General features: G+C 53.7%; 2 protein-coding genes across 4 annotated transcripts; both read left to right on the top strand.

Annotated features, from left to right (window-relative positions):
- The first annotated feature begins 4,458 nt into the window (after positions 1–4,458).
- CTSE (cathepsin E) lies at positions 4,459–7,712 on the top strand. Of its 2 annotated transcripts, none has more exons than XM_062013558.1 (8): positions 4,459–4,537; positions 5,249–5,366; positions 6,178–6,296; positions 6,389–6,588; positions 6,833–6,955; positions 7,051–7,192; positions 7,293–7,391; positions 7,548–7,712. In XM_062013558.1, exons 1-8 carry the CDS (start codon positions 4,469–4,471, stop codon positions 7,710–7,712), a joined length of 1,035 nt encoding a protein of 344 aa, XP_061869542.1. In that variant the 5' UTR covers positions 4,459–4,468. The 2 variants fall into 2 exon arrangements, with proteins under 2 accessions (XP_061869542.1, XP_010202828.2); XM_010204526.2 differs by having other exon boundaries at positions 7,551–7,712.
- A 3,650-nt stretch (positions 7,713–11,362) lies between these two features.
- On the top strand, positions 11,363–15,287 carry RAB7B (RAB7B, member RAS oncogene family). 2 transcript variants are annotated; one of them, XM_010204527.2, is made up of 6 exons: positions 11,363–11,442; positions 12,428–12,489; positions 12,639–12,765; positions 13,040–13,255; positions 13,581–13,706; positions 14,560–15,287. In XM_010204527.2, exons 1-6 carry the CDS (start codon positions 11,431–11,433, stop codon positions 14,638–14,640), a joined length of 624 nt encoding a protein of 207 aa, XP_010202829.2. In that variant the 5' UTR covers positions 11,363–11,430; the 3' UTR covers positions 14,641–15,287. The 2 variants fall into 2 exon arrangements, with proteins under 2 accessions (XP_010202829.2, XP_061869625.1); XM_062013641.1 differs by lacking the exon at positions 11,363–11,442 and having other exon boundaries at positions 12,455–12,526; positions 13,098–13,255.
- Positions 15,288–24,009: the final 8,722 nt, after the last annotated feature.

The raw sequence follows: 24,009 nt of genomic DNA on the forward strand, positions 1-24,009 counted from the left end.
GTATTTTGGCAGCATTCTGTGGCCATGCAGCTGTGAGGGTCGAGCAGCGTGGAAGCTCTTGGTGCCGGATGCGGTCTCGCTCTACCCAAAGGGCAATGGCAGGAACGAACCCACACCAGGTTCCATGACGCTTCCCCTCTGACAACTGGCTCATTTAAATATTTTTAGGTGTTTCTCTACTGCTCTGTGGCCACTTTTGTTCCAGGGCTGGGGATGCTCTATCTCTCCAGGGTGGTTCTCTCAGCTGTGTCCCTCCTCTTGCTCCATCTTGCAGCAGCTTTGTGCTAAAATGCAGCTGAGCTTCATTGGAGCAAAGTGGTCTCTGAAGGCAGAGAGCTACACCTGGCATCAGTGGAGCTGGCTCAGCCCCGAGCAATTCATCTGCCACACAAAAACTTGCTCTGGGTCCTTCCAAATCAAAGTCTTCTGTAGGGGTAAAACATTTTGAATCATAATAGTGATGGTGGCAGAGCCTGACATGGCTGAATGTCTGTAGGGGATAACTGGGCCTCCACATGACCATTTTCTGGAGAAATATCGTGGTCAATAGTCACCTGTAGCATCACTTGACAAAGTGCAGATTGGCAGAGCCAGTCTCATTGGTTCACTGCAGATTTGGGGAGCACTGGGTAATGATTTTGAAGCTCTCTCACTGAGACAGTGTGTGGTGCTGGCGATGACCTGCAGCAGCCCAACCTCTCTGGGCCTCTTCCCTGGAAGGAGACGGGCAGGGAGCAAGGATCTCCCCTTCTCATGGGGTCTCTGACTCATGTGGACAGCGTCTGCTGGCTCCCATTGCAGTCCTCTCCCAGGGAGACATCCCAGCATCCCAGTGAATCTGTCTGCACTTTCTGCAAGCAAAAATAAACTGGTCTTGAGAAACTTGTCATACCCACAGCTGCCCAGCACCATTGGGGTTCACCTCACGAGCTGTGTCCTCATGGGACCACACTTCCCTCCATCCCCTGGGATCACACCATCTCTCAGCGTCATCATGGGGGGGGGGGGGGGGGGAGGGGTCAGTCCCACTGTATCCACAGCTCCCGTGCCATGGCTAAATTAGCTAAATTTAGCTGCATGGCTAAATTTAGCTGCAGCTTGCATGGTTTGGGGATTGTTTTATTTAAAGTGAGGGTTTGCTCTTGCAGGGTTTCACTCTTTCAGGTGCTTGGTGAAGTATAAACAGAAAAATGGGTGGAAGAAGTATTTGATACACAGAACAAAAAGGCTTTTCAGAAAGCGCTTCTTGGGTGTGATTTCAATCAGAGCTAATCGTGGAAGTGGCTGCACTAAACGAAACAGAAAAAAAGAACGTAGATGACATTTTTAGCCTGAAAGCAGCTTGCTTAAAATGAGTGAAGCAGTGTACAATGAGCCAGCGAGAGGCCTGTTTCCCACAGAAGGTGCAACCCCTATTTCTAATGATTCTGGGGGCAAGCATGTGAACTGGATGGGTCAAGATATGTGTTCTGACAGCTGCTGCCTGGAAGCCATACAGGACAGTAGAGAGGCCATATATTACTTATAAGACCCAGGATGTTTCAGTAGCTGGCAGTCACTGTTCATTACATCTGCACTGAACACAAGTGCTTTGTCTGCTGTTTTATTAACAAAATGGATTGAAAGGCCCCTGGTTTTATAAATAAAATCTGGGTGAATGATTTATAAATGTTTCTGAGTGTCTGGTCCCGTCGGTCTGGGCTGTCTCCACCACATCAGGAGGTGTTGTGAAAGCAGCATGAAGGGCAGTGGGTATTGAAACAAGGGCAGTTCTCCCATTTGCACACACACTGCGTTTCAAACCATGAGGTATGCATGCAACAAAGCCTTTTTTTTGGCTCTTAAAAGAAAGAGAAAAAAACCCCATTTTGTTACACTTGAAATAAAAATTTTGAGTTCGGGTGTTAAAAAGTACCAAATAAATATAGAAACAGATTTGCTCAACTTCAAAAATCTCTAAATGAAAGGTTTGGTCTCTGTCTTTCTTCCATTGTCATATTTAACTGTGAATCTACTTTCACAAGTTTGCAGATTATTATGATCCAATTGGGGATCGTTTCCAATAAGTAAAATATTTTGCTTACAGAATTCAGCTTATCTGTACTAAGCTCATGCTCATGTTTATCTCAGAAGCCCAACAACCCTTCAGGCTGGATATTCTTACAGGATTTTCAGGTCATAAACCATGTCTGTAACAATCACTTGCTGCTTTCAGCTCGTCTGGCACTTCCTGCAATTGCTTTAGTTTTAGGAAAAAGGGTTTTTATAAAATCCCTTCTGTGAATATATGATTATGACAAGAAGGAGGCTGGTGTGTTAAACTGCATCGTAAAGGGGAAATGGAGAATAATTTTGTATAAAAGCTCCTCAGTCAACCCTGGGCATTGGGCGTCTGCAATCTGCCGTGGAACGAACGGCTGCATCTGCCATCAGCATCAGCCCCGTTGCACCCCGTGTCTCTGTGCTCACACCGAAGGGACCTTTCATCAGATTTTTTTAAGCTTAATCTCTGGGTGAAGTGGAGGAGGGGCCCAGCAGCATCACGCAGGGATGGGGACACAAGACCTCCCTAACAAGAGCCATGAGGTGGCTCCTTCTCAGGCCACCCCCGTTGGCCGTGGCTGCACGTGACCGTGTTGGGCTCACAGACCCCTCTGCCTCACAGATGGGGACTTGGATTTTATGACCGAGGACTTGGATAAAATAGACTAACAGAGATAAAAGACAAATTGATTAGCACAGTGCTGAGGGTAGAAACCCTGTTAATTACACACTCCCTGGGTTAAACCCCTCCCTTTGTGTCACCCATCACCAGTTTGCATAGTGTCATAAAGATGGAAAACAGCCCCAAGGACCACACAGCATTGTCACAAATCCCTAGTCACCAGTCTGAGATGGTGGCAGCAAGAAAATCCTCAGCTCCCCTGCTATCTGAAGGTGTTATTTGTTCAATAGCATTTCTTATCTGCATCCACAGAGGCTTAAAGAGACGTCCATCCTGTGTTAAACAAAAACCAGCCCCTGCAGAAGGGCCCATTAGTGACTGTACAGCAACACATATCTGTCTCCCACGCAAAGCTGCTTCTGACTGCACTTTGATGGCACTGACTGCTGTTTAAAAGGGAAAGCTGCAGATTCCCGAGCAGTTCATCACTGCTCTTTAGTCTTTGCCTTTTAAACTTTGTTCATCAGCTACCCAATGCTATGAACACACCCCTTTCCTGCATCCCCCTATCAGGGTGTGTGGCACCCCATGGCCACGGGCAGGTCCCTGGGGGGAGCTGTGGGGCAAAAGAAAAAGGAAATGCTCACTCAGAGCATTTGGAGGGATTTCACTGGCTCAGCAATTTCCAGCGGATGAGAAGTTGGCCTCTAATCTGCTCCTGCTGTGGGATCTTTGGTGCGCCTAAAAGCATCTGTCACAGCCCCCTGCGCAGTGCCTGGCAGGTCCCTGCATGCCACTCTGCCACCATCAGCCCCTCGCCCATAAAAACAAACTTGACCCCCTGCCCCGGTTCTGCCTCGCCTGGGATGTGGCTAGTGATTCATTCCTACCTCCGAAGGCTGGTGTTGACATTGAAAGGGGCGTTATCACAGGCGCTGGTGAAGCGGGGTCAGGGTGTACCTGTTGGTATAAGAACAGTGCAGCAGCGCTGCCCACACCTGCAGAGCCCAGCCGAAGCCAGTGCCACCAACATGAAACACCTCCTCCTCCTTGCCATGCTTTGCTTCTCCTTGGTCAGTGGCTTGAAAAGGTAAGAGGGTCCCCACAGTGCACCCCAGCTCCCTGGGCTCTCAGAAGGGCTTCCTTTCAAGGGTCCTGCCAGTGCCAGACACAGCAGCAATGGGCGGGCAGAGCTGAGCTTCCCTGGCACAGACACCACGTGTCTGCCCAGAGTGTAAGGACCATGCTGTGCTTTGCTGGTTTGCTCCCATCCATCAGCTCCAGGGCTGTCTCCATCCCTCTGTCAGACCCTTTCTGCAAGGTGAGCTGCTGCCTGCAGCTGAGGTCTGTGCAAGCAGACAGGGCAGAAAACACCAGCGTGAATTCAGCTTGGCCCTGGTCCCTCTCCCAGCTGGAAAGTGCTTTTCCATCAGTCATGCTGAGCTCCTACCCATCACAATGCTGCATGCAGGCCTGTGCTGGGGCATGCATACCTCCCTGTCAGCTTTGTACTTGCTTTGCTGTCTCCTAAACCGGAACAAGTCCCCCTGTTTTGCTGCAGCTCGGCTAGAAAGCATTGTGGTGGGGGATACGGGAAAGCAGGTGCCAGCCCTGTGTCCTAGTAGTGCTGAGACCCTCGGAGTAGACATGAGGACTGCAGGACATGGGCAGCACCTGTGGTCGCAGGTGACTGATCGGGACCCCTGTATCCCCAGGGTGACCCTGGTGCGGCACCGCTCCTTGCGCAAGTCTCTGCGGGACCGCGGGCAGCTCTCCCACTTCTGGAAAGCCCACAGGCTCAACATGGTCCAGTACAGCGAGGACTGCAGTGCCTTCACAGAGGCCAATGAACCCCTTATCAACTATCTGGATGTAAGCAAGGTGGCCCTGAGGGCTGGTGGGGTACTGAGTCCCAGCAGGGTGCTGCAGACACCCTGGAAGCACATGAGTTTGCAGGAGCGGTCCCAATGCTCAAAGGGCTCCCGGCTGCAGCCCGTGCCCCTGTGTGCCAGGGCTTGCTTCCCACCTGCTCCTTTGTTCTCAGGAGGGTGATGTTGAGTGGGGACAAGGGAACGCATTCGCAGCAGGTGCTGCCTGCCCTCTCCCTGCCTGTTGCACACACGTGCCCACAGTGCTCTCAGGCACATGGCAGGGATACAGATCTCCTCCAAAACTAACACTTACCACAGGCATCAAACTCCACCACAAAGGACAAAGAGCCAGAACTGTTGGGGGGGCAGTGGGGGTGGGTTGGTTCCCCAGGCCCATCCCATTCCCTAGCAGCACAAGGGTCCTGTCTTCAAAGCCCCTGTCACTGTCTGCATCCCAATGATGAGTGTTACCTGAACTCAGCAGGAGGAGGATGGAGCCTACACCCACCTTCCTGCCTTTTGTTCTAGGCTTGCCTTGTTCCTTAAACAATCGGCTCCTTTATTTCACCTGGCACAATGTGCCAGATTAAACACTGCCCAGGTGCCAGCCCTTCCCCACAACAAACCCCACTAGTCCTCTGCAGATACCCCTTCACAAGCATTTATTAGCATGTCAACAGCTGATGACAGTCTGGGCTCTATTCTTTGTTAGATGGAGTATTTTGGGCAGATCTCCATTGGGACTCCCCCCCAGAACTTCACCGTAATATTTGACACAGGCTCCTCCAACCTCTGGGTGCCATCTGTCTACTGTGTCAGCAAAGCCTGCGGTGAGTGACTCCCCCGAGAGCAGCAGGAGCAGGAGGGGCCCTCTCGGGGTGGCCTCAGGCACACACAGGTTGCAGAAACCCAGGGGAGTGGCGAGGGAGGCCCCAGTGGATTTGTTTGCTCCAGCACAGGGGTGGATCACACCACCTGCACCCAACATCAGCAGCCCACTGCAGATCTTGGCCCTGCTCTTTTGGCCATTCCTATGGGAGAACCTGTAAACAAACAAGCAGAGATGATAGTTCATTATGTAACTTGTCAGCAAGGGCCTGGGTGGCAAGAACAAGGCAGGCACAGAGAATGGATCCGGGTGGGTGGCCCAGGGACTTGGCTGGTGGAAAGCACAGGCAGTGAGCCAGCTGCAGTGATCCCCCAGAACACGGAGCATCTCCAGCACCTCCTTGGGTACTTCAAACAGAGCCCAAGGAGGGCTGAGGAAAACAGCTGGATACAGCAGTGCCCGTGGGGCTGCTTCTGTCTGAAACGGGAATAGCAGTGCTGAGCTTCAAGTGTCATCAAAATATTGAACGAGCTAATTCCACTCCCCTTCACAAACCTCAGGTCCTTCAGGCAGATTGATAGAGAGTACGATTGACTCCTCTTCCAAATGCCAGCTTGCCCTGTTGTCCCATCCCTCCAGCAGCCCTCTCCCTTGGCAGCATGCCCATGGCCCAGGCATTTTGGCGATGCCACGTTGTCCTTTTGCTTTGCCCTGAGGCCAGTCACTGTCACTGGCTGTGGCAGGGGCTCCTGCCATCCGTGGCTGTGCAGATAAATGGCATTTCTGCTGACAGGTCTCATCTTCTTCCCCAGATGCACACACCAAGTTTCAGCCGTCACAGTCCAGCACATACCAGGCGATAGGGATCCCCTTCTCCATCCAGTATGGGACCGGCAGCTTGACAGGGGTCATCGGATCTGACCAAGTGGTCGTGAGTCATCTTTGATTTTTCCTGCTCTGGATAATGTCCCTGGGACTTCCCTACAGACTCAGCACTGTCATCAAGTCTTCTCCTCCCCACAGATTGAGGGTCTCACTGTGAGCAACCAGCAGTTCGCAGAGAGCGTCAGTGAGCCAGGAAAAGCCTTCCTGGATGCCGAGTTTGACGGGGTGCTGGGGCTGGCTTATCCCTCGCTGGCTGTTGATGGGATCACCCCTGTCTTTGACAACATGATGGCACAAAATCTGGTGGAGCTGCCCATGTTCTCTGTCTACATGAGCACGTATGGCCATGGCTTTGATCAGGTCTTTTACTTAGACTCAGACGTTGCTTTTACAGGGGGGCTGCTAAAATAAGGATGTTGTATTGAGATAGTAAAGGGGTTTTCTTGGTACCGTGCCAAGCATCACAGGGCTCAGGCTTTACAGGAATAAAGTGAATTACTCTAAGCCTTTGTGGGAAGTGAGGGGGTATAAATCCAGCAGTTTAAAATGCAACGTGTAAAGTAAAACATCTTCTCCCTTCAGGAACCCTGAATCCTCCCTGGGAGGAGAGCTGCTCTTTGGTGGCTTTGACCCCTCTCGTTTCACAGGGACCCTTAACTGGGTGCCAGTCACCCAGCAAGGATACTGGCAGATCCAGCTGGACAAGTGAGTGGTGCTGGGACCAGAGGGAAGGGTTGGGCTGGAGCAGGGGAGCAGAAAAGTCCCTCCCGGTCCTTTTCTCTTTCCTCTTCCTCCTCCAGCATCCAGCTAGCAGGGTCAGTGGCTTTCTGCGAGAATGGCTGCCAGGCCATCGTGGACACCGGGACCTCGCTCATCACAGGCCCCACCAAGGACATAAAAGAATTGCAGAGCTCTATTGGTGCCACACCTGTGGATGGAGAGGTGAGAGGGAGGGTTGGGAGAGGAGAGGGGCAAAGCCCTAGGACCCCCCCAACCCTGCCGGGAGATATCAGCTCTGCTGAGCCACCCCAGTCTTCCGCAGTACGCCGTGGAGTGCAGCAACCTCAGCATAATGCCCAATGTGACCTTCACCATCAATGGGCTCCCCTACACGCTCAGCGCCCAAGCCTACACCCTCATGGTACGGCCCCTCTGCCCCACATTCCCCATGGCTCCAAGGCAAAGGTGGCCCAGAGCCATGAGTCCCAGTGGGTGGCAGCCCCTGTGCTTTGCACTTTGCTTTGCACTGCATAAGATTCCCAGGTTCACCTCCAGCTTTGCACTTCTCCCTCCCCAGGAGTACAGTGATGGCATGGCCTTCTGCACCAGCGGCTTCCAGGGTATGGACATCGCCCCTCCCGCTGGGCCTCTCTGGATTTTGGGCGATGTTTTCATCCGTCAGTTTTACTCTGTCTTTGACCGTGGAAATAACAGGGTGGGGTTGGCTCCTGCTGTCCCTTAGGGCAGTGGCATCCTGTGGGGCAGGAGGGGAGCAGAGCCCTGGGATTGCTGTCCTTGGGCTTGTCAGGGGCACTTAATGCTGCATCAGTGTTCCGGGGGGTGTTGAAGACACCCGAGGGACACAGCCAAAGAGCTCAGCAGAAGTTTGGTCCGTGCCAGGAAGCTGTTTCATACTTAATATAAAAACGCCTTGGGTGTCTCTGTGATCTGTGTTGTAGAATCTCATTTTTTGAACATGAGTCAATAAAAGCTTTAAGAAAACAAAACCTTTCATGATGATTAGCACAGCAGCAACCCTGCGGATCTCAGCCAGGTTGCACTGGAGTATTAAGTCCTCCTTCCCTGGGTCCTGGGTCCTGCCCCTCTCCGCAGCAAGCTGAAGGCATCAGTGAACCCACCACACTGCCCAGTGTCACTTAGGTGTCCTCTCTTTGGAGGGGGCCTTTGAAGTGCAGGAGGTACAGTATTGCCCAGGTAGAGCAGAAAGTCCTGGGTGGCAGCTTGTGAGGATCTCTGAGCTCCCCGCTGAGCCCGAGGTGGCGGCTGCGGGCAGGGGCAGGGCAGGGGCTGGGGAGCAGTGAGTTCACTGGCAGAACACGTTTCTTCAGCAGGCTGAGCAATGCTTGCAAATGAGAAGGTAAGGAGGAGCTCGGAGAGACCCCAGGGCTCTTTCCATGCCACAAACCTCCCAGAACAAGCAGTGATTTCCACTAAATTTTGCTTTGATCCCCTGGGGAACTTGCAAAGACAACGTGGCTGGTGTGTGCTCAGAGAGAAGGCAAACTCTGCCACAGTGGCCACAGGCTGGACTGGCTCAGAAGGCAGTGGGGGGGGAGGCTTCAGGGGGCTACTAGCCAGGGGCTCTCTGGGGTCACTGCAGCACATGTGACACTCATGGTGCAAGGGATACAGGAGAAAGCATGAGCAATGGCGGCTCATGTATGATGCACCCTGAGGCATGCAGGGAAGGCAGCGAGAAAGGGAAGAACAGAGGAGGGTTATTTTTATCTGTGCTTTTGCTCGGCGTTCCCGGCTGCGGCTGAAGCGGCCCCACAGCAGGGACAGCCCTCAAGGCTGCTGCATGTTCCCCAGACTGGAGCAAACATCTGGGTTGGGGCGGAGAGCACCAGAAAATTCAAATCTGTTTGTAAACTTTGCAGCTCAGCTTTGTCGTTTGCAATGAAAGAAAATATCTGCCTTCCTCAGAAACACTGATTGTGCCACTGATCAGCAAATGATTTCTGTAACCGGTTCCTGTATTGACTTCACCTCAGCTAGGCTTTCAGGTGAAGATAAGGTGCTAGGGCAGCTGGACAAAGGTCTCCTCTCCCTCTTCCAGTTTAACTCTTACCACACCAAGGGCTGCCTGGCACCAGCCCACTGCTACAGCCTTAGGTCTTCAGCTTCCCCTACACAACCACCCAGTGTCTCCCAGCACTGGCCAGCAGCAACAGGTGTCCCAGCCTGGACCTGACCAGGACTGCTCTGAGGCTGTGTGCTCTTGGGATCCCATCCCATATCTTCTTGACAGGTTTTGGGGGGATCTTCTCCAGCCCTCCTTGTCACACAAGGCAGATGCTCAGGGGATGTTGCTCCAGCAAATACTGAGCATCTCAATAGAGAGCATCTCAGCTCCCACTGAGCCCCAGGGAGCTGAGGGGGCCCAACAGCCATAGGGAACAGTTCAGTCACTTGGACAATTTTGCTTTCTTCCCCTTCCCTCACTCTCACTGCCCTGATAGCTTTGCTGCAGGGAACAGCCCGTCCTCTCCTTGTCCACATCAGCCTTTCCTCCAGATGTGGCAGTCTCCAGCCTGTGTTTCCTCATCTCCTAGCTGTGAGATCTTCCTCATAGTCACAGGGCACAAAGCCCACGCTTTTTTCCTCAGAATTGCTGACTTGGTGAAGCAATCAGAACCAGATTGTAGCTGTGGCTGCAGGAGCTGCTGAGCAACACCTTGGACATCACCTCCACTCCACCACTGCTCCCAGTGCCTTCATCCAGGACAAAACTTACACCAGGAGCTTTGGGGAAAAAAAACCCTTTTCTGGTAAAACCAAACAAAAGCCAGAGCCAGCACTGAGCCTGGGGTGCACATCCAGATGGGTACAGTCTCTCGTGCCCAAAAGCAGAAGTGGCTGTGGGCATCAGCTGCAGCAATGCAACGAGAAACACCATCTCCCCTGACATAGAGAGACATGATCATCTGACTGGGTGAGAAAACTCCATCCCACCACGCTTGGAGGGACACGTGAGAGGAATGAGGGCAGAAGTGGTTGAGGGAGGAGGGTGGACAGCAGAGACTTGCTGCAAGGGCAAAGGTGAAGCAGCATGATGAAAACAGTCTGAAAACAGGGATTAGGAGAGACCTGCTCTAGGGAAATATCAGCCTTTAACCCACCACCTGTGAGAACTGGCTCTGGTTCTTCTCCTGTCTCACCCCAGCTCCTCCCCACGCTTGCCCTGTGGGGGAAAAAACCAGATTTTTCTGGCCAGACAGGTCCCAAAATTACACCTGGAAAGGAGGAGGAGGAGGGCTTGTACTGCTGAGTGCAGTGATATTCCCTGAGATCATGTGAGGGATGTCTACAGTAAAACAAAACCTGCAAAAACGAAGGCAGCTCAAGGTAATGCAAAAGCTGGTGGCCTTGGAGGGACTCCATGCCTGGGGACACAAGGGGACCTGCGGGTCCCACCCTGCTCCTGGTGCCAACTCCAAATTCTATGGAATTGGCAAAGGCTCAGGACCTGCTCTTGCACATTGGGGTGCACAGCTCTGCCTTTGCAGCCAAGTGGGTTTTCTCCCAACAGAGCCATGGCCACCAGCCTGATGCTCTGAGAGATGGCCAGAAGCTTCTTCAGTTGCTTCAGGGTGGTGGCTGAGACCCCTGAAATCCCCCTTGCCATTTGAATACATTCTGCTGTCATCAGCTCTGTTTGCTGGGGCTCCCATCCTGACGTGGTCCTTTTATTTTGGGATGCTTGTGGGATGCTGGTGTTGGGCATGGGTGCTGCATGGGACTGGGCGTTGTGAGGATGTCGTATGGTGCACTGAGGGGCTGCAAATGCTTCTGCTTCCCACTCTGCCCCTCTCCTGTCTGTAAAGGGAGATGAAGCTGCACAGAGGGCACAGCCCCCACAAAGCAACCTCATTCCTCCTCTCTCCACTGGACCAAGTCCCCAATTCCACCTCGTTTGCCACCATCCCAGCTCTGTTCCCCGACCCCGAAGCGCGTATCCCATCTCACGCTATCGGAGATACCCGAGCAAAGTCCGGCGCGACTCCCGCGGGCCCCGGGATGCTGTCGACAGCCCCGCCCGGCTTTTGTTCTAATTAATCCCCCATCAGGAACCCAGATAAGGGGTTTGGGAAGGTGGGTAAAAGGTACGAGGAAATCCTGAGCAAGCGGAGAGGCCAAGAGTTAATCCCAAACCGCAGGGATGAGCGGAGACCTGTTCTCTTTCCCCTATCAGACCCTGAGCCAGGGAGTGCCCCAGAGCTGAGGGAAATGCCGAGACAATCCCTCCCAGCACCCGCCCGCGGCAGCTCCGGCAGGATCTCGGCCCCTTTCTGCTGATGTCACGGCGCGGGGCCCCGCAGCCGCCTTCCCCGGGAATCCGCGCCCCGGACGGCCGCCCTTTTCCTCCTCTCTTGCCTCTTCCCTCCGCGGGACGCCGGCTGGAAGGGAGTCGAGAGCCTCGGCTGCCCAGCAGACCGATGCCCTGGAAGGTGAGTGCCCAGTCCTCCAGTCCCCCGGGTCCCCGGGCCTGAGCGTGGGAACCTCAGAGCAACAGACAGCGAGCAAATAGCTTGGGAAGCCCCATTTTGCGTTTAAAAGCGCCCAGCCTCAGAGAAAGCTGCCTCGTGCTGGCAAAAGGGAATGGAAAGTTTGTGCATGCTGAGACATGAGGCTCTGCCTATACCGAACATTCTGCCCACAGCCAGGCTGGGGTGGCAGAGGAGTGCAGGAGAGCCTGGACCCTGCCTCTGAGAGCTGCCCTGGCAGGGGAGATGTGCCAAGGGGAATAGCACAGGCTGGACAACGCATGAGGGAAAAATGCAGAATTGAGGCTGTCAGTAAGTGTTTCCATCTGCACCTCGGCTGGCACTGTGCCTGACACCACTGTGGCAACCAGGCTGCTGAAATGGCCAGAGGATGATCATCCCTGCCTGAGGAGGGGGTTGCAGGAGGTGCTGGGGCTCCTGACTCGGAGTGGGTGGGCACGGGGCATGTGAGACATCAGTACATGCTGGGGATGCAGCCTTTTGAGGTGGTCCTGGGTTGGGTGGCGTCCCTGGGCTCTGTTTGGGGCACCCAGGAAGGTCCAGCTGTCCGTGGTCATCTTTAATGAATGTGATTTCCCCCCAGACTTCTAATGTGTGCCAGGTTTAGGGGCAGGAACGGAGAGGGAAAGGCAGGCAACTTGCTCACAGCAGCTTTTCATGGCATGTCTGGACATGTACTAGCACCTCAGGAACCAGTCCTGGGTGGTGACGTGGGCACAGGGGGTTCTGCCTTCACTACAGCCGGGATGCAACAGCACAGACACGGTGCTGGCACAGCACTGATGTGGCACCGTCCAGGGCCCCAGAACAGCCAGGGTAGGAGCAGGGAGAGGCTGGGGAGAAGCAGCTACTCCCACACCTCCACCAGCACCACAGGGCTCACCGGGAGATGGTCTCATCCACAGATGACCCCACTCTCATCCCACAGGGCCCATCCATGGATGCCAGCAAGAAAGTGGATCTGAAAATAATTATCATAGGAGCTCTGGGGTAAGGAACAGCACTGGCAATGGGAGGGAAGCCCCACGTGAGTGCTGGCGGGGGGCTGGGGTGGGTTTGCTGCCCTTCTCTCTGCTGCGACTGACCCTCTGAGCCTGCCTGAGTGCGAAGCCTCGCTTGCATCCTTTCCTTCCCACCAGTGTGGGCAAAACCTCCCTCCTGCACCAGTACGTGCACAAGACATTTTACGAAGATTATCGTACAACACTGGGTGCCAGCATCCTGACCAAGGTCCTGGCAGTGGACAACACACCCCTGAAGATACAGGTGAGTGGAGCTGGGACTACCCAGGCTGCCCAGGGCATGTGTGCTCCACCATGACCTGCTCTCTCCAGATGCCTACTGGTGTGGTGAGGTGGGAGGGTGGATTTACAGGATCTGATTTTCAGCAGCACCAAGCTGAACTGTACTGAAATCCCACACAACTTTTGGGGGCTTAGCACTCCCTAAAGCTGATCCCCTGAGCCTAACAGAGCACAGGGCTACCAACACCCACACTGCTCATGCTGTCTGCCTGGAGCTGTGCCCTTCTCTGCCCTAGATCTGGGACACAGGGGGACAGGAGAGATTCCGATCCATGGTGTCAACCTTTTACAAAGGCTCAGACGGCTGCATGTTGGCCTTCGATGTGACAGACAGGGAGTCCTTTGAGTCCCTGGACAACTGGAGAAACGACTTTCTGGAGAAGGTCATTCCAAGGGAGCAAGATTTCCCCATGGTCGTGCTGGGGAACAAAATAGACATCTGTGATCGGCAGGTAAGGGTGGAGGAAAAAGAGGAGTGTGTGGACTGTGACACCTTAGTGCCCCAATGGCTTACAAGCTCTGACCCTTCGCTGGCAGAGCCAGCCTTCTTCCCAGATTCACATGAAAACCTACTGGGCTACTGGGCAAGGAGCTGCTGGGCTCTTGGTGCTGCCTTCATGACAGACTCCTCACTGAAGGCAGCAGGAGTTAAGCATCTCAGAGAGCTGCCTGCACTGCCAGCATCCTGCCCTCACCCAGCAGTGTCTGGATAGGTGAGGAGGGTCACCTCTGCTAACTCTCCAGGCTGTGTTGTGGCTCCATCTTCCTTTCCCACAGGTGTCCAAGGAGATAGCCTCAACATGGTGCAAGGAGAAGGACATCCCTTATTTTGAAGTCAGTGCCAAGAACAATATCAACGTTGCAGAGGCTTTTGAGACCCTCGCAAAGCAGGCACTAACAACGGTGAGCAGCACTTCTCACCGGGGATCAGGGTGGGAGTCAACCTCAGCCCCCTCAGAGCTGCTCTGACAGACCCTCCCAGCCCACCCTCTGATGCAGAATAACTGCTATTTATAATGGGTAGGAGAGCCCCAGGAATGAGAAGTGCAGCAGTGTTTGATTTCTTAAAACATATCTTAAATCAGTTAGAAATGAATAAGAATTGCTCTTTGGAATGTCTTGCTTGTGAGGAAAGGCTGTGGGACCTGGGGCTGTTCTGCCTGGAGAAGAGAAGGCTGAGAGGATCTCATCAACACTTATAAGTACCTAAAGGGTGGGTGTCAAGAGGATGGGGCAACAACTTTTTCTGTGGTGTCCAGCAACAGGACAAGGGGTAATGGACATCAACTGGAACACAAAAACTTCCACTTAAACACACAGAAAAAATCCTTTGGTGCTGAGGTGAGGGAGCCCTGGCCCAGGCTGCCCAGGGAGAGTGTGGAGGCTCCTTCTTGGGAGGTTTCCAAACCCACCCGGACACGTTCCTGTGTCCCCTGAGTGAGGGGAACCTGCTTTAGCAGAGTATGGGGCTGGAGGAGCTCTGGAGGACTCTTCCCACTCCATCATTTGGGGGGTGATTTTCTCTTTGCCCGGGGTGATGGGAGTGGGTGTTGGCTGCACAGCACACCAGCACTGTCCTCTAGTGGCCATCCCACGGGGCTTTTCTGTCCCTTCGCCAGCCCAGCAGTGCACTCCCACTCCTCGGCTGAGCCAGATGGCTTTTCCCTGGATTTTGTCTTCAATCATGAATCAGGACTGACTCAGACTGGCTCCTAGCTGACACCACTCACCCTTTCTCTTCTCTGTTTTTTTGCAGTATAAGGGGATTTTTGAGAGCTATTTAACTGACTCCATCAAACTCACTCCCAGTGACAAGCCCAAGAAGAGCTGCTGCTGACCCCGGGCCTGCTGCCACACAACATACAGGCTGTCCTGTGTGAGCACGGCCTGGCAGAGCTGAACCCTGCAACACCTGAGGCTGGAGCCTTGCCCAGAGGATCCACGCTCCCCGTCTGCCCCAACCCCACCGCAGAGGATGGCCAGACCAGGGCACACGAGAGCCACGCTGCAGCACGACCGACTTTGGGCTTGTAGCTCAAACCAGTCACCTCCAAAACAACCACTGCACCACAGTGGCCTCAGTCTCGTCCTCCTCGACCAGCTGCTACCTGGCACCTGAGTGGGTGATCCCCCTGCGGTGACAGTGACAGGGAACTAGGCAGTGCTCCTGATGCCTCTCCAGTGACCATGACTTTGGCCCCCTAGGAGACCCTTCCCAGCGTGTTGACTGGTGGCCCAGTGGCCCTCGTGGTGCTCATGGTGCTATCGGGCTCTTCTGAGAGGAGAAGTGGGACTGGTGGCCTCGGCAAAGGTCTGAGCGCAGTCAGGTCCCCTCCTGGGGGTCATCCACTGCGGATGTAGCCATTTCATGCCTCAGTTTGCCCTGCTCTCCTGCACACCTCCGGTCAAACACCTTTATCCTCCCACCTCTCTGGTGAGGATCCTCAGTAAAGCACTTTGTCAGGGACTCTTTTTTTTTTTTTAAAAAAAAGAAAAGTAAATATTTCCATTTTATTTATAGATGTGTGTCACAAAATGTTCCTGTGGTCCCGGCAGGAGGATGGGGAGGGGACTCCAGGCCTTGGCGCTGTGTTCCAGACTCCTCCGGCAAGGCCTGCAGATCTGAGCCCGTGCCAGCTTTTGAGGAAGGGGGATGAATTTGGGGCTGGAAATGTTTTTGCAGTGTCCATGTGTCGGGGAGAGGCGGCGTGTGGGACAGCAGGCGATGCGGGTGTGCGGCGGGAGCGTGGGGCTGGGCCCGAGATGTCGGCAGAGGGAGCCCGCGGGTAGCGGAGCCCAGCGCCTGCTGCCCCCGCCCCGCGCCCGCCCTCCCCGGCCCGGGCACCTTCCAGGGGCTGTGACGCGCTACGGGCCCGTGCCACCTTCCCCATAGCCTTTGGGAACCGTATCGCTGGGGCTGCAGCACTCCACTCGCTGCAGAGCCACAGGGCTGGGTGAGCCTGGGGACACCCCCGAACAGCACGCTGCCGTGTACGTCTCCGTGGGACCTCCTGCCCTCTCGCCACTCTTTTCCAGACCCATCCGTGGTGGCTGCTGGGATCCTGCAGAGCTGCCGTGGGGGCTCTGTCGTGGCATCACCCCGACCTTTCCGTGAGCCGCAGCCCCGGGCTGCTCCCTCACCAGGCTGCGGGGACAGCATCCATCTCTGGAGTGGCAGGACATGGGGTGGCCAGTGCAGGGTGAGATCTGAGCAGGTGCTCAGCATGGTGACCTGCGAGGCCATCATTAGACTGCTGGTCTCCAGAGAGGCATTTACAAATATTCCCACCCTCCTCCTCACGTGACGCTCAGCGTGTTTGTTTAGGCACCAGGCCGGGGAGAAGACTTATCCCTTAATATTGGGAGGAAAGGGGCCATAAATCTTTTGTCCCTGAGCTCTGCACATCTGTATCCAGAGGCAGATGGACAACATCAGCTTCCCAAGTGCAGCTGATGCAGCCCCAGCCCCTGACCAGGCCCTGCAGCCTGGACAGAGCTCCCCTCACCCCCCTGGCACCACACAGCCCCAGCATAGCACAGCTCTGGGCTCAGCATCAGCCAATGTGCTTGGCTAGGTCCATTTGGACAGTAGGTGTTATGCACCATCCATGTCATTGTTTACTGTATTGTTTCTTTTCCAACAGCTCTGAGTTCCAGGAGTGTTGTCACAGCACCCAGAGTGGGGTCAGACCTTCGACCACAGGCACAGCTTGTGTCAGAGCCCTTGTTCAGGCCCTGAGATGCTGGACTTGAACTAAGGGAGACAGAGAATAGCAGGCCCCAAGCACTCTGTGTAACCATAGAGCATCATTCCAGACACAGGGATTAAGATCATATAAGAGATTGCAACCTCAGAAGCTGGCAGGATCTCTGTTGTCATCACCACACTGCAGAGAGACCAGACCTTGCAGATGTGCAGCACCATGCTGGAGCTGGCCGCAGCCATCCAGCTTTTCTTCAACTTCCATCCCTATCGGGAAGGAGCACCAGCATAGTCCTGCCAGCCTGGGAGTCCTGGGGCCATCGGGATCGCCCTGGGAATCCTCCTTCCAGGAAGATGAGGAGGCTGAGCAGGGTGGCAGGGTGCCAGGCAGGATGCTGGCAGGAGCCTCCAGAGGTGCTAAGCTGGTAACACTATCCTGTGCCTGAAACCTGATAAAGTACAGGGGAAGGTTTGTAACACATAGGATTAACAAGGTCAGCTCAAGATTTTCTCAGGGTGAAAATCAAAGGGAAAAATATTTGCTTTGTGTGACTCAGTAAGTTCCTGTGCAGCCTGTGGTACCAGGGCATGGCCCATGGCGACAGTCAGTTGAAACCAAATCCCCTGGGGCTCTCACCCTCCAACTGTCCTGATCCACGCTACTGTATTTTATAAGGCAGAGGCACTTTCCAGTCATGCTGCTGGACTTTGCACTTCCCTCAGCTTGGCCAGCATAGCCCGAATGTACCTGTGCCTTCACAGGTTTTCATTCACTAATTGAAGCTACCGACAGAAATCAGCAAAGCCCCAGCCCGAGGATGCTGCTCATGGAACGGAAAACATTCTGACCCTGTCAGCATGTGCAGAAGAACTGCTCTCAGTATCTGCAGATTATCTGCCCTTGGCACTTGGCACTCACCCTAAATCCCTGACTCCCAGTTGCCAGTTGAGGTTGAATTACTCCTAAGTGCTCTAAAAATGCAACGTGCACTATTTTATCTCACGTGACCAGACTGGTTGGCTTCTGCCTGGTTCCGGGAGAGGGAGTCTGGTTGGAGCCTGTGGCTTTGTCTTAGCAGGGCTGGAGCAGCTCCGCTCCCTGCAGACACGGCCCCGTGCTCCAATACAGCCCAACACAGTCCTCGGCATGTAGTGCTGTGTGTAATTAAATTCTCTTACTCATCTTGTGATAGTTAAAACCCTCAAAGAAGATTTTAGAAAAATACATTTTCCTCTTCCAAAGGAGAAGTCCCTTTAACCTGGAGCTGGGATTAAGAGTAACATCTGAGTTTCAGCTTCTTCAAGATGTTCAAAGCAAATGTAATCAGCCCAGAGGTTCAAAGTTACAAGTAACCTTTCAAGAACTCCAAACATAAACAACAAAATCATGGCATTCATCAAAGCCCTACCCATGCCCTGTAGTGTCACATGCAGCAAGTACGCAACTGCCTCTGGAGGGTGTCACAAAGGATTGTGCAGGTTACGCTGTGCTCCGCCATGCCTGGTCCTCACTCAGCAATGAAGGGTTTGGCATCATGGCTGAGCACAGCTGCAGAGTGCTCTTGTCTCCTCTCAGCCTCCTCTTCTCCAGGCTGAACACCCCCATTCCCTCAACCCTTCCCCAGCACCCTTGTGCTCCAGCCCCTTCCGCAGCTCTGCTGCCTGGCTCTGGCCATGCTCCAGCCCCTCAGTGTCCCTGTGGCAGTGAGTGAGGGGCCCAACACTGAACACAGCCCTCGAGCTGCAGCCTTGCCAGTGCCCAGTACAGAGGGACAATTGCTGCCCTGGTCCTGCTGCCACCCCAGTGCTGATACTAGCTAGGATTCCCTTGGTTTCTTGGGCACTGTGTCCCAGCTGCAGCGAGTGCTCATATGTGAGTCTGTGTGGGGCTGCAGGGCTCTGTGGGCCCTGGGCTGCAGGTGGTAAGGCCTGGGGACATGGCAGGTCTGCAAGATGGCACGTAGAAAGGATTAGGGGCTGTGGCCAGTGCCCCAGTCAGGTCAGGTACATGCTGAAGTCAGCAGTGAGCCAGAGCCTCGGACCTTCTTCCTGTCACGTGCAGGACACCCGCAAAGTACAGTCTGCTGCCAGCCGACTGCTCCAGCCAGCCTGGCATGGGGCACATTATGGTCCTGGAGGCCACTGCCCAGGACAGTGTTCTGCCTGCAAGGTTTTCCATCCCTCATCAAAGTTGATGTGCACTTTGCAAAGCCCTCCAGAAATGCTGAGTGATGTGGAGAGGGTCTCGTGTGTGAGGCAAACTGACAGGCAGGAGTAACAGCAGCAAAAGCTACTTGGAGAAATCTGTGGAGGACCGGTTTCACTGAGGTGGGACTACTTTGCACTCTCAGTGCAAAGGGCCAGCCCAAGGCACAGGCTTGCAGCCTATGACACAGCCCTGGGCAGCTTGGCGGTGGCAGAGCTGGGACTCATGCTCCTTCCTGCTGTCCTGGCTGAGCACTGCTGGATCTCACAAAGCACATCTTGCGTGAGGCCACCAGCATCTATGGGGATGTGGCCAGGGCACATGTGGATGAGGGCTGCAGCCTCCCTCCAAGCCCTGGATGAGGCTCAGGGTAGAGAACTGCACTCCTGCCAGATTTCACCCAGATGTTACATCTTTCTGGACCAAAATGATTTGTTTAGATTTAAATGCTGACTCCTTTGAGGCTGTCTGGCAGCCTGAGCTGGCTTCTGGCTTCATGCCACCCATGCTTAGCCATAGGTGCAGCACAGCAACACCCTCCCTAAAACTTCTGACACAGGCAAAGCGGGCTGACTCTTTCATCTAAAAGCTGGATCCTGATCTCTCTACCTGGAGGCGACAGGACCTCCATTGCAGCCACCCTCACTCTAAACACCTGAGTACTTCTGAAGATATTGACCTCAGAGCCCCAAACAATGAGACTGTTTTTTCTGGGCTTATCTCCCATCACTGAGGTTTTGAGCATTTTGGCCCTAATGAGTTGCCCAAGGCCACATAGCAGCAGTGACAGGGACAACCAGGGCAGCTCCTGCTCTGCAGGGACCACACTGGCTTTCCCCATAGCCCCTACTCTATAGCCTCCCACAAACCTGCCTGAAGGAGGGAGCAGCTGCCTGGTGCTGAACTTCTCCCAAACTCCTCCACACACCTTTCCACATTCTTCTGGGAAATACTCTTTTTTTTTTTTTTTCCTTTTTAAATTGGAAGACCTCCCTTTACTGGAATTCAATTGTTTAAGTGAAAAAGCTTCATTTCACTTGACACAGTAATTCCCAGAGTGGGTAGAAAGCCTCGAGGGGGGAAGCAATGAGAGATGAGGAGGCAGAGCCTGGAGCCAGCCCCCAGCCCAGATTCCAGGCAGCCTGTGAGCCCCCCTGCCACGGGGCTACTGCAATGCTGTACATTTTTGGCTGAAGGTGTGTGCTGGTGGTTCTCCCCACCCAGCCCCTGGGAGCAGCTCACCCTGCTGCTGAGTGCTGTGAGTGTTTTGGGGCCTTGGGCAGACCTTGCTGTGTTACCCTGGAGAAGTCAGCTATCTTGCACCCATTTTACAAATAAGATAACAGCCATTGCTCAAGGTCACCAGAGGCAGAGCTGGGAAGAGGGCTGTCAGGTGAGCTCCGTCCAGTCCAGCCTCAGCACTTTGCCAAGCACAAACAGACCAGTGCAGCCCATGTCTGCCCCACAGTGCTGGGCAGGGGCTTCTCAGGAGTGATGCTTACTCTGGAGACCCTCGCTGTGCTCCAGAGGGAGATTAGAGTCAGTGGGGTTGACTTTAACAAACAGAACATGCTCTGCTCCCCTTGCCAGGATGCCTTATGCTGCAAAGCCTTCAATTTGGGGCTGCACTTATTCAATAGACATGTACAGGTGATGGGGTCTCATCAGGAGGCTATCCCTTGCCTTTGGTGATGTTCCTGAAGGGCTAAGGCAGGTTGTAAAGGCCATGAGCTGATGTGATATAGCAATTCCCTCCCATAGATAACCAGAAAGCTGTAGTGCCTCTCCCCAGCTCTAAGTTCACACCATGAAATAAACTGCATGAAGCGTCTACGTGATGCTGAGCCATAGAGGCCACTTTGAACCTCCCGATGCCTTTCTGCATTCCACCCTTTATTTTGGTGCTGTAAAAAATCCTGCTGTCTCCCTCTAGGACATTGTGTTCCTCATTCCTCCCTGGATAAAGCCATTGACCCCTGTGCTAGGTGGTGAGACCAACCTCATGTCCCTGCAGCCCAGGGGAAGCCTGGGAAGCATTAAAGGTTGGCATGTCCCTTTCAAGCAAGACTCGTATCTCAGGAGCTGGGCGTTGCGGAGCTGGTGGCTCCACCACGGCTGCAGCCAGAGCATTGGATCCAGCCCAGGCACAGAACTTGCATTGCCAGGTAAGAAGGAAATGATGATAACCAGCCCTGGGAATCTCGTGGCTCCAGGCAGCTTCTGTGCCATCACACACCACAACACTGCGCACTAGGCTGCGGGTACCCAGCAGGTACCAAGCCCTGTCCACCCTCTGCTCGCAGCCAGAGTATCCTACAGCATCCAACAGCACTGGGCATGTCCAACACCCTGCTCCAGGAGAAGCCACCTCATTCCTGGAGGAATTTGGCAGCCTAAATCTCTTCCTTTCCATCTTGCTGGGATATACTACTGATTTCAGAAGTTCCTAAAGGGACAGACAGACTGACAGGGAGCAGGACACTTCCCCTAAATTCAGATGTCCCCCCTGCAGGTGTCATAGCCTGAGCGACGTATCAGCCATTTGGAGCAAGAGCTCCCCAGGACCTTCCATATCCACCTGGAAGCACCAGCTTGTCCCCACAAAGGCTGTCCAGCTCCACCTGCAGCACCTCCATTCCAGACCCTGGCTCCTACCCACACTTGTGGCCGCTCAAGCCTCATTTCCTCAGCAAAGCTGTCTGAAAGCAAGGAGCAGCTCTGGCTGCGGGTCCCAGGGAGCATGAGAGAGAGAGGGAGGGAGGCTGTCTGCAGATCCCACCATCAGCTGAGCTTCTAGGAACCAACCCCCTCTGCCCCAGGGGACGTGTTGCCTTTCCTCACTGACCCTAACCTCCGGGTTCCAAGGAAGCTTTCTCATCAATTCCAGCAGTAAATTGCCACTGAATTATTACCCTCATTAAGTGCAATATATCTGCTAATATTAATCATCTGCAAATAAATCCCCACATTCCAGCACTTGGTATGTTGTTATCGGACCAGAAGATAAACAGCTCAGCAGTCCATGCACCCAGGGCTCCATGTTTGACTCAGGGGAGTCTCTGTGGTGTCTTTGCATCTCCCAGGGCCTCTTGACCTACAGGCAACCTAGTGCCCCACAGACACCGAATGTGCTCTTCATCTCAGCCTGGCTAGTCCATTGGTGGGCACATCCCAGCAGAGTGTCCTGGGCCACAGGCAGAGCATTTGGCTGAATCAGAAAGAGGCAGAATCACAGTTGTTTATAGTCACTGAAACTCGACTTTGACCAGGACTGTACGTCCCATTGCAAGAAATGCTGAAGGACCATTGATGGCTGTACCGGGTTAATTTCTCCACAGGGCAAGAACTTGCAACTCCCTGATCACACTCTCCAGGACTTTGGAGTAGCAGCTGCTGCAGCAGGAAGCTGTCACCCCACACCATGGGCTCACCTGTCCCATGCAGCGGGACCCCGCGGTGGGGCTCTGTGGGAGGGATACCTGGATCTGAAGGAGACAAAGAGAGGCCAAAGGTCTCATGTAAATTGTCTCCTGTGGGCAAATTACCTTGCGTGGGATTGAGGACTTCCTCAGGTTTTGCCAGAGCTGGTTGGGCAAGAATCCCAACCAGTCAGGCTTCTGCTCTGCCAGTGGCCCAGACCAAACCCCAGGAAACTGCACTCCTGGCTCCAGTTGGCTGGTTTGATTTTGTATCCCAGTGTGAATGCAGTTTACTGTCTGGCAGGGGTCAGTGACATTCCCTCAAACCTGGCACCCCCACTGCTGACCTTAAACTCACAGAATCATGGAATCATTTTGGTTGGAAAAGCCCTTGAAGCTACTGCAGTCCAAGCCCTCCCCTCATCTTGCCCAGCCCACCACTAACCCACAGCCCTCAGCACCTCAGCTCCACAGTTTTGGGATCCCTCCAGGGCTGGGCACTGCCCCAGCTCCCTGGGCAGCCTGGCACAGGGGCTGACACCCCTCTCAGGGAAACAGTTCTGCCTCAGCTCCAGCCTCAACCTCCCCTGGCACAATTTGAGGCCATTTCTGAATGACCTATCATTCATTATTGGGGAGAAGAGACCAACACTCACCTCGCTTGCTGGGTCTTGCACTACATGCCTATCCAGGGCAAGAGTGGATGGCTCAGAGGTTGAGGAGCATCAGCGGCCTCCTCACCTGGAGATGTTCCTGTTTCACTCAAGCAGTGAATCACCTTTAAGACTTTACTTTTCACACTAGTGGACTGAAGTGAAGCTGATGTTGCTCCCAAATCTCAGAGCTGGCTGGTCACCAAGATGAGGCCTGTCCTAACTGGATATATGGATTGGCTGCACAGGCTCTCTGCAGATAGTTGTGATTAAAGCGGAAAGTTAAATTCAGGGCTCTATGGTCCTATTCCAAACTCAGATACTGATCTCAAACAGGTCGTTTACCTCCCATGCCCATAGCCACTTCTCCAACTCCACAGCTCTGCCCACATTGTGATGTCCGTTCAGGAAATTGAGGGGAAAAAAGTCTTTCAATGGAGGAGCTCTTTTAGGAAACACGTTGGTTCAATGATGTCAGAAAAATCCATTTTAGCATTAGTTGATTACCCAGGCAAAATCAGCATCACCTCTGCCGTAGTTCCTCTATTTCTGTTGTGCCTTGCAAAGGGGACCCCATGGCGGGGACCTTTGGGTGCTGGCACTGCGAGTTCCCTTATTTTGCCCCACAGTAGACGTCACTGCAGACACCTGTGGGCTTGTCCTCCTGCACTGTCACTGGTTTCTGTTTCAAAGGGCTCTGTGCATATCAGGCTGCCCTTTAAAAAAAAAAAAACACGACAAAACAACACTTGATATGAGTTATTAATGATATTTACAGGATAACTGCTTGGCAATTATTACATGTGTCAGATGGCAAAGAATCAGCCCCCTTTCCTCAGGCACTCTCCACAGGGTGTTCCTTTGGCATGCTCCAGACACAATGATTTATTGCCATAAGATGTTTCTTGGCAGTAAATATTGATGCTTTGTCTATGCACAAGGTACCACAGATTTTCACTCTGACAGTCTCTAGGAGCAAGAAAAGGACACATCATTGCCTTCTCCCTTCCTCTCATGTCTGTCCCTCTCTTGGTGCCCTGCCTTCTCTCCCTTCTCTCTCTTTTCCCATCATTTTCCTCATACATAGGGCAATAAATGCCCAGAGATGGCAGCACATCCTACCCACCCTGTGTCTTTGCTTTGGGATTGAGCTCAGAGCAGGGAGACCATCAGAGCCTACCCCTATAAACAGCTCATGCTGAGCTTTTGAACACAAAAGATCAAC

The sequence above is a fragment of the Colius striatus genome, chromosome 22 (assembly GCF_028858725.1).
Source record: "Colius striatus isolate bColStr4 chromosome 22, bColStr4.1.hap1, whole genome shotgun sequence".
Lineage (NCBI taxonomy): Eukaryota > Metazoa > Chordata > Aves > Coliiformes > Coliidae > Colius > Colius striatus.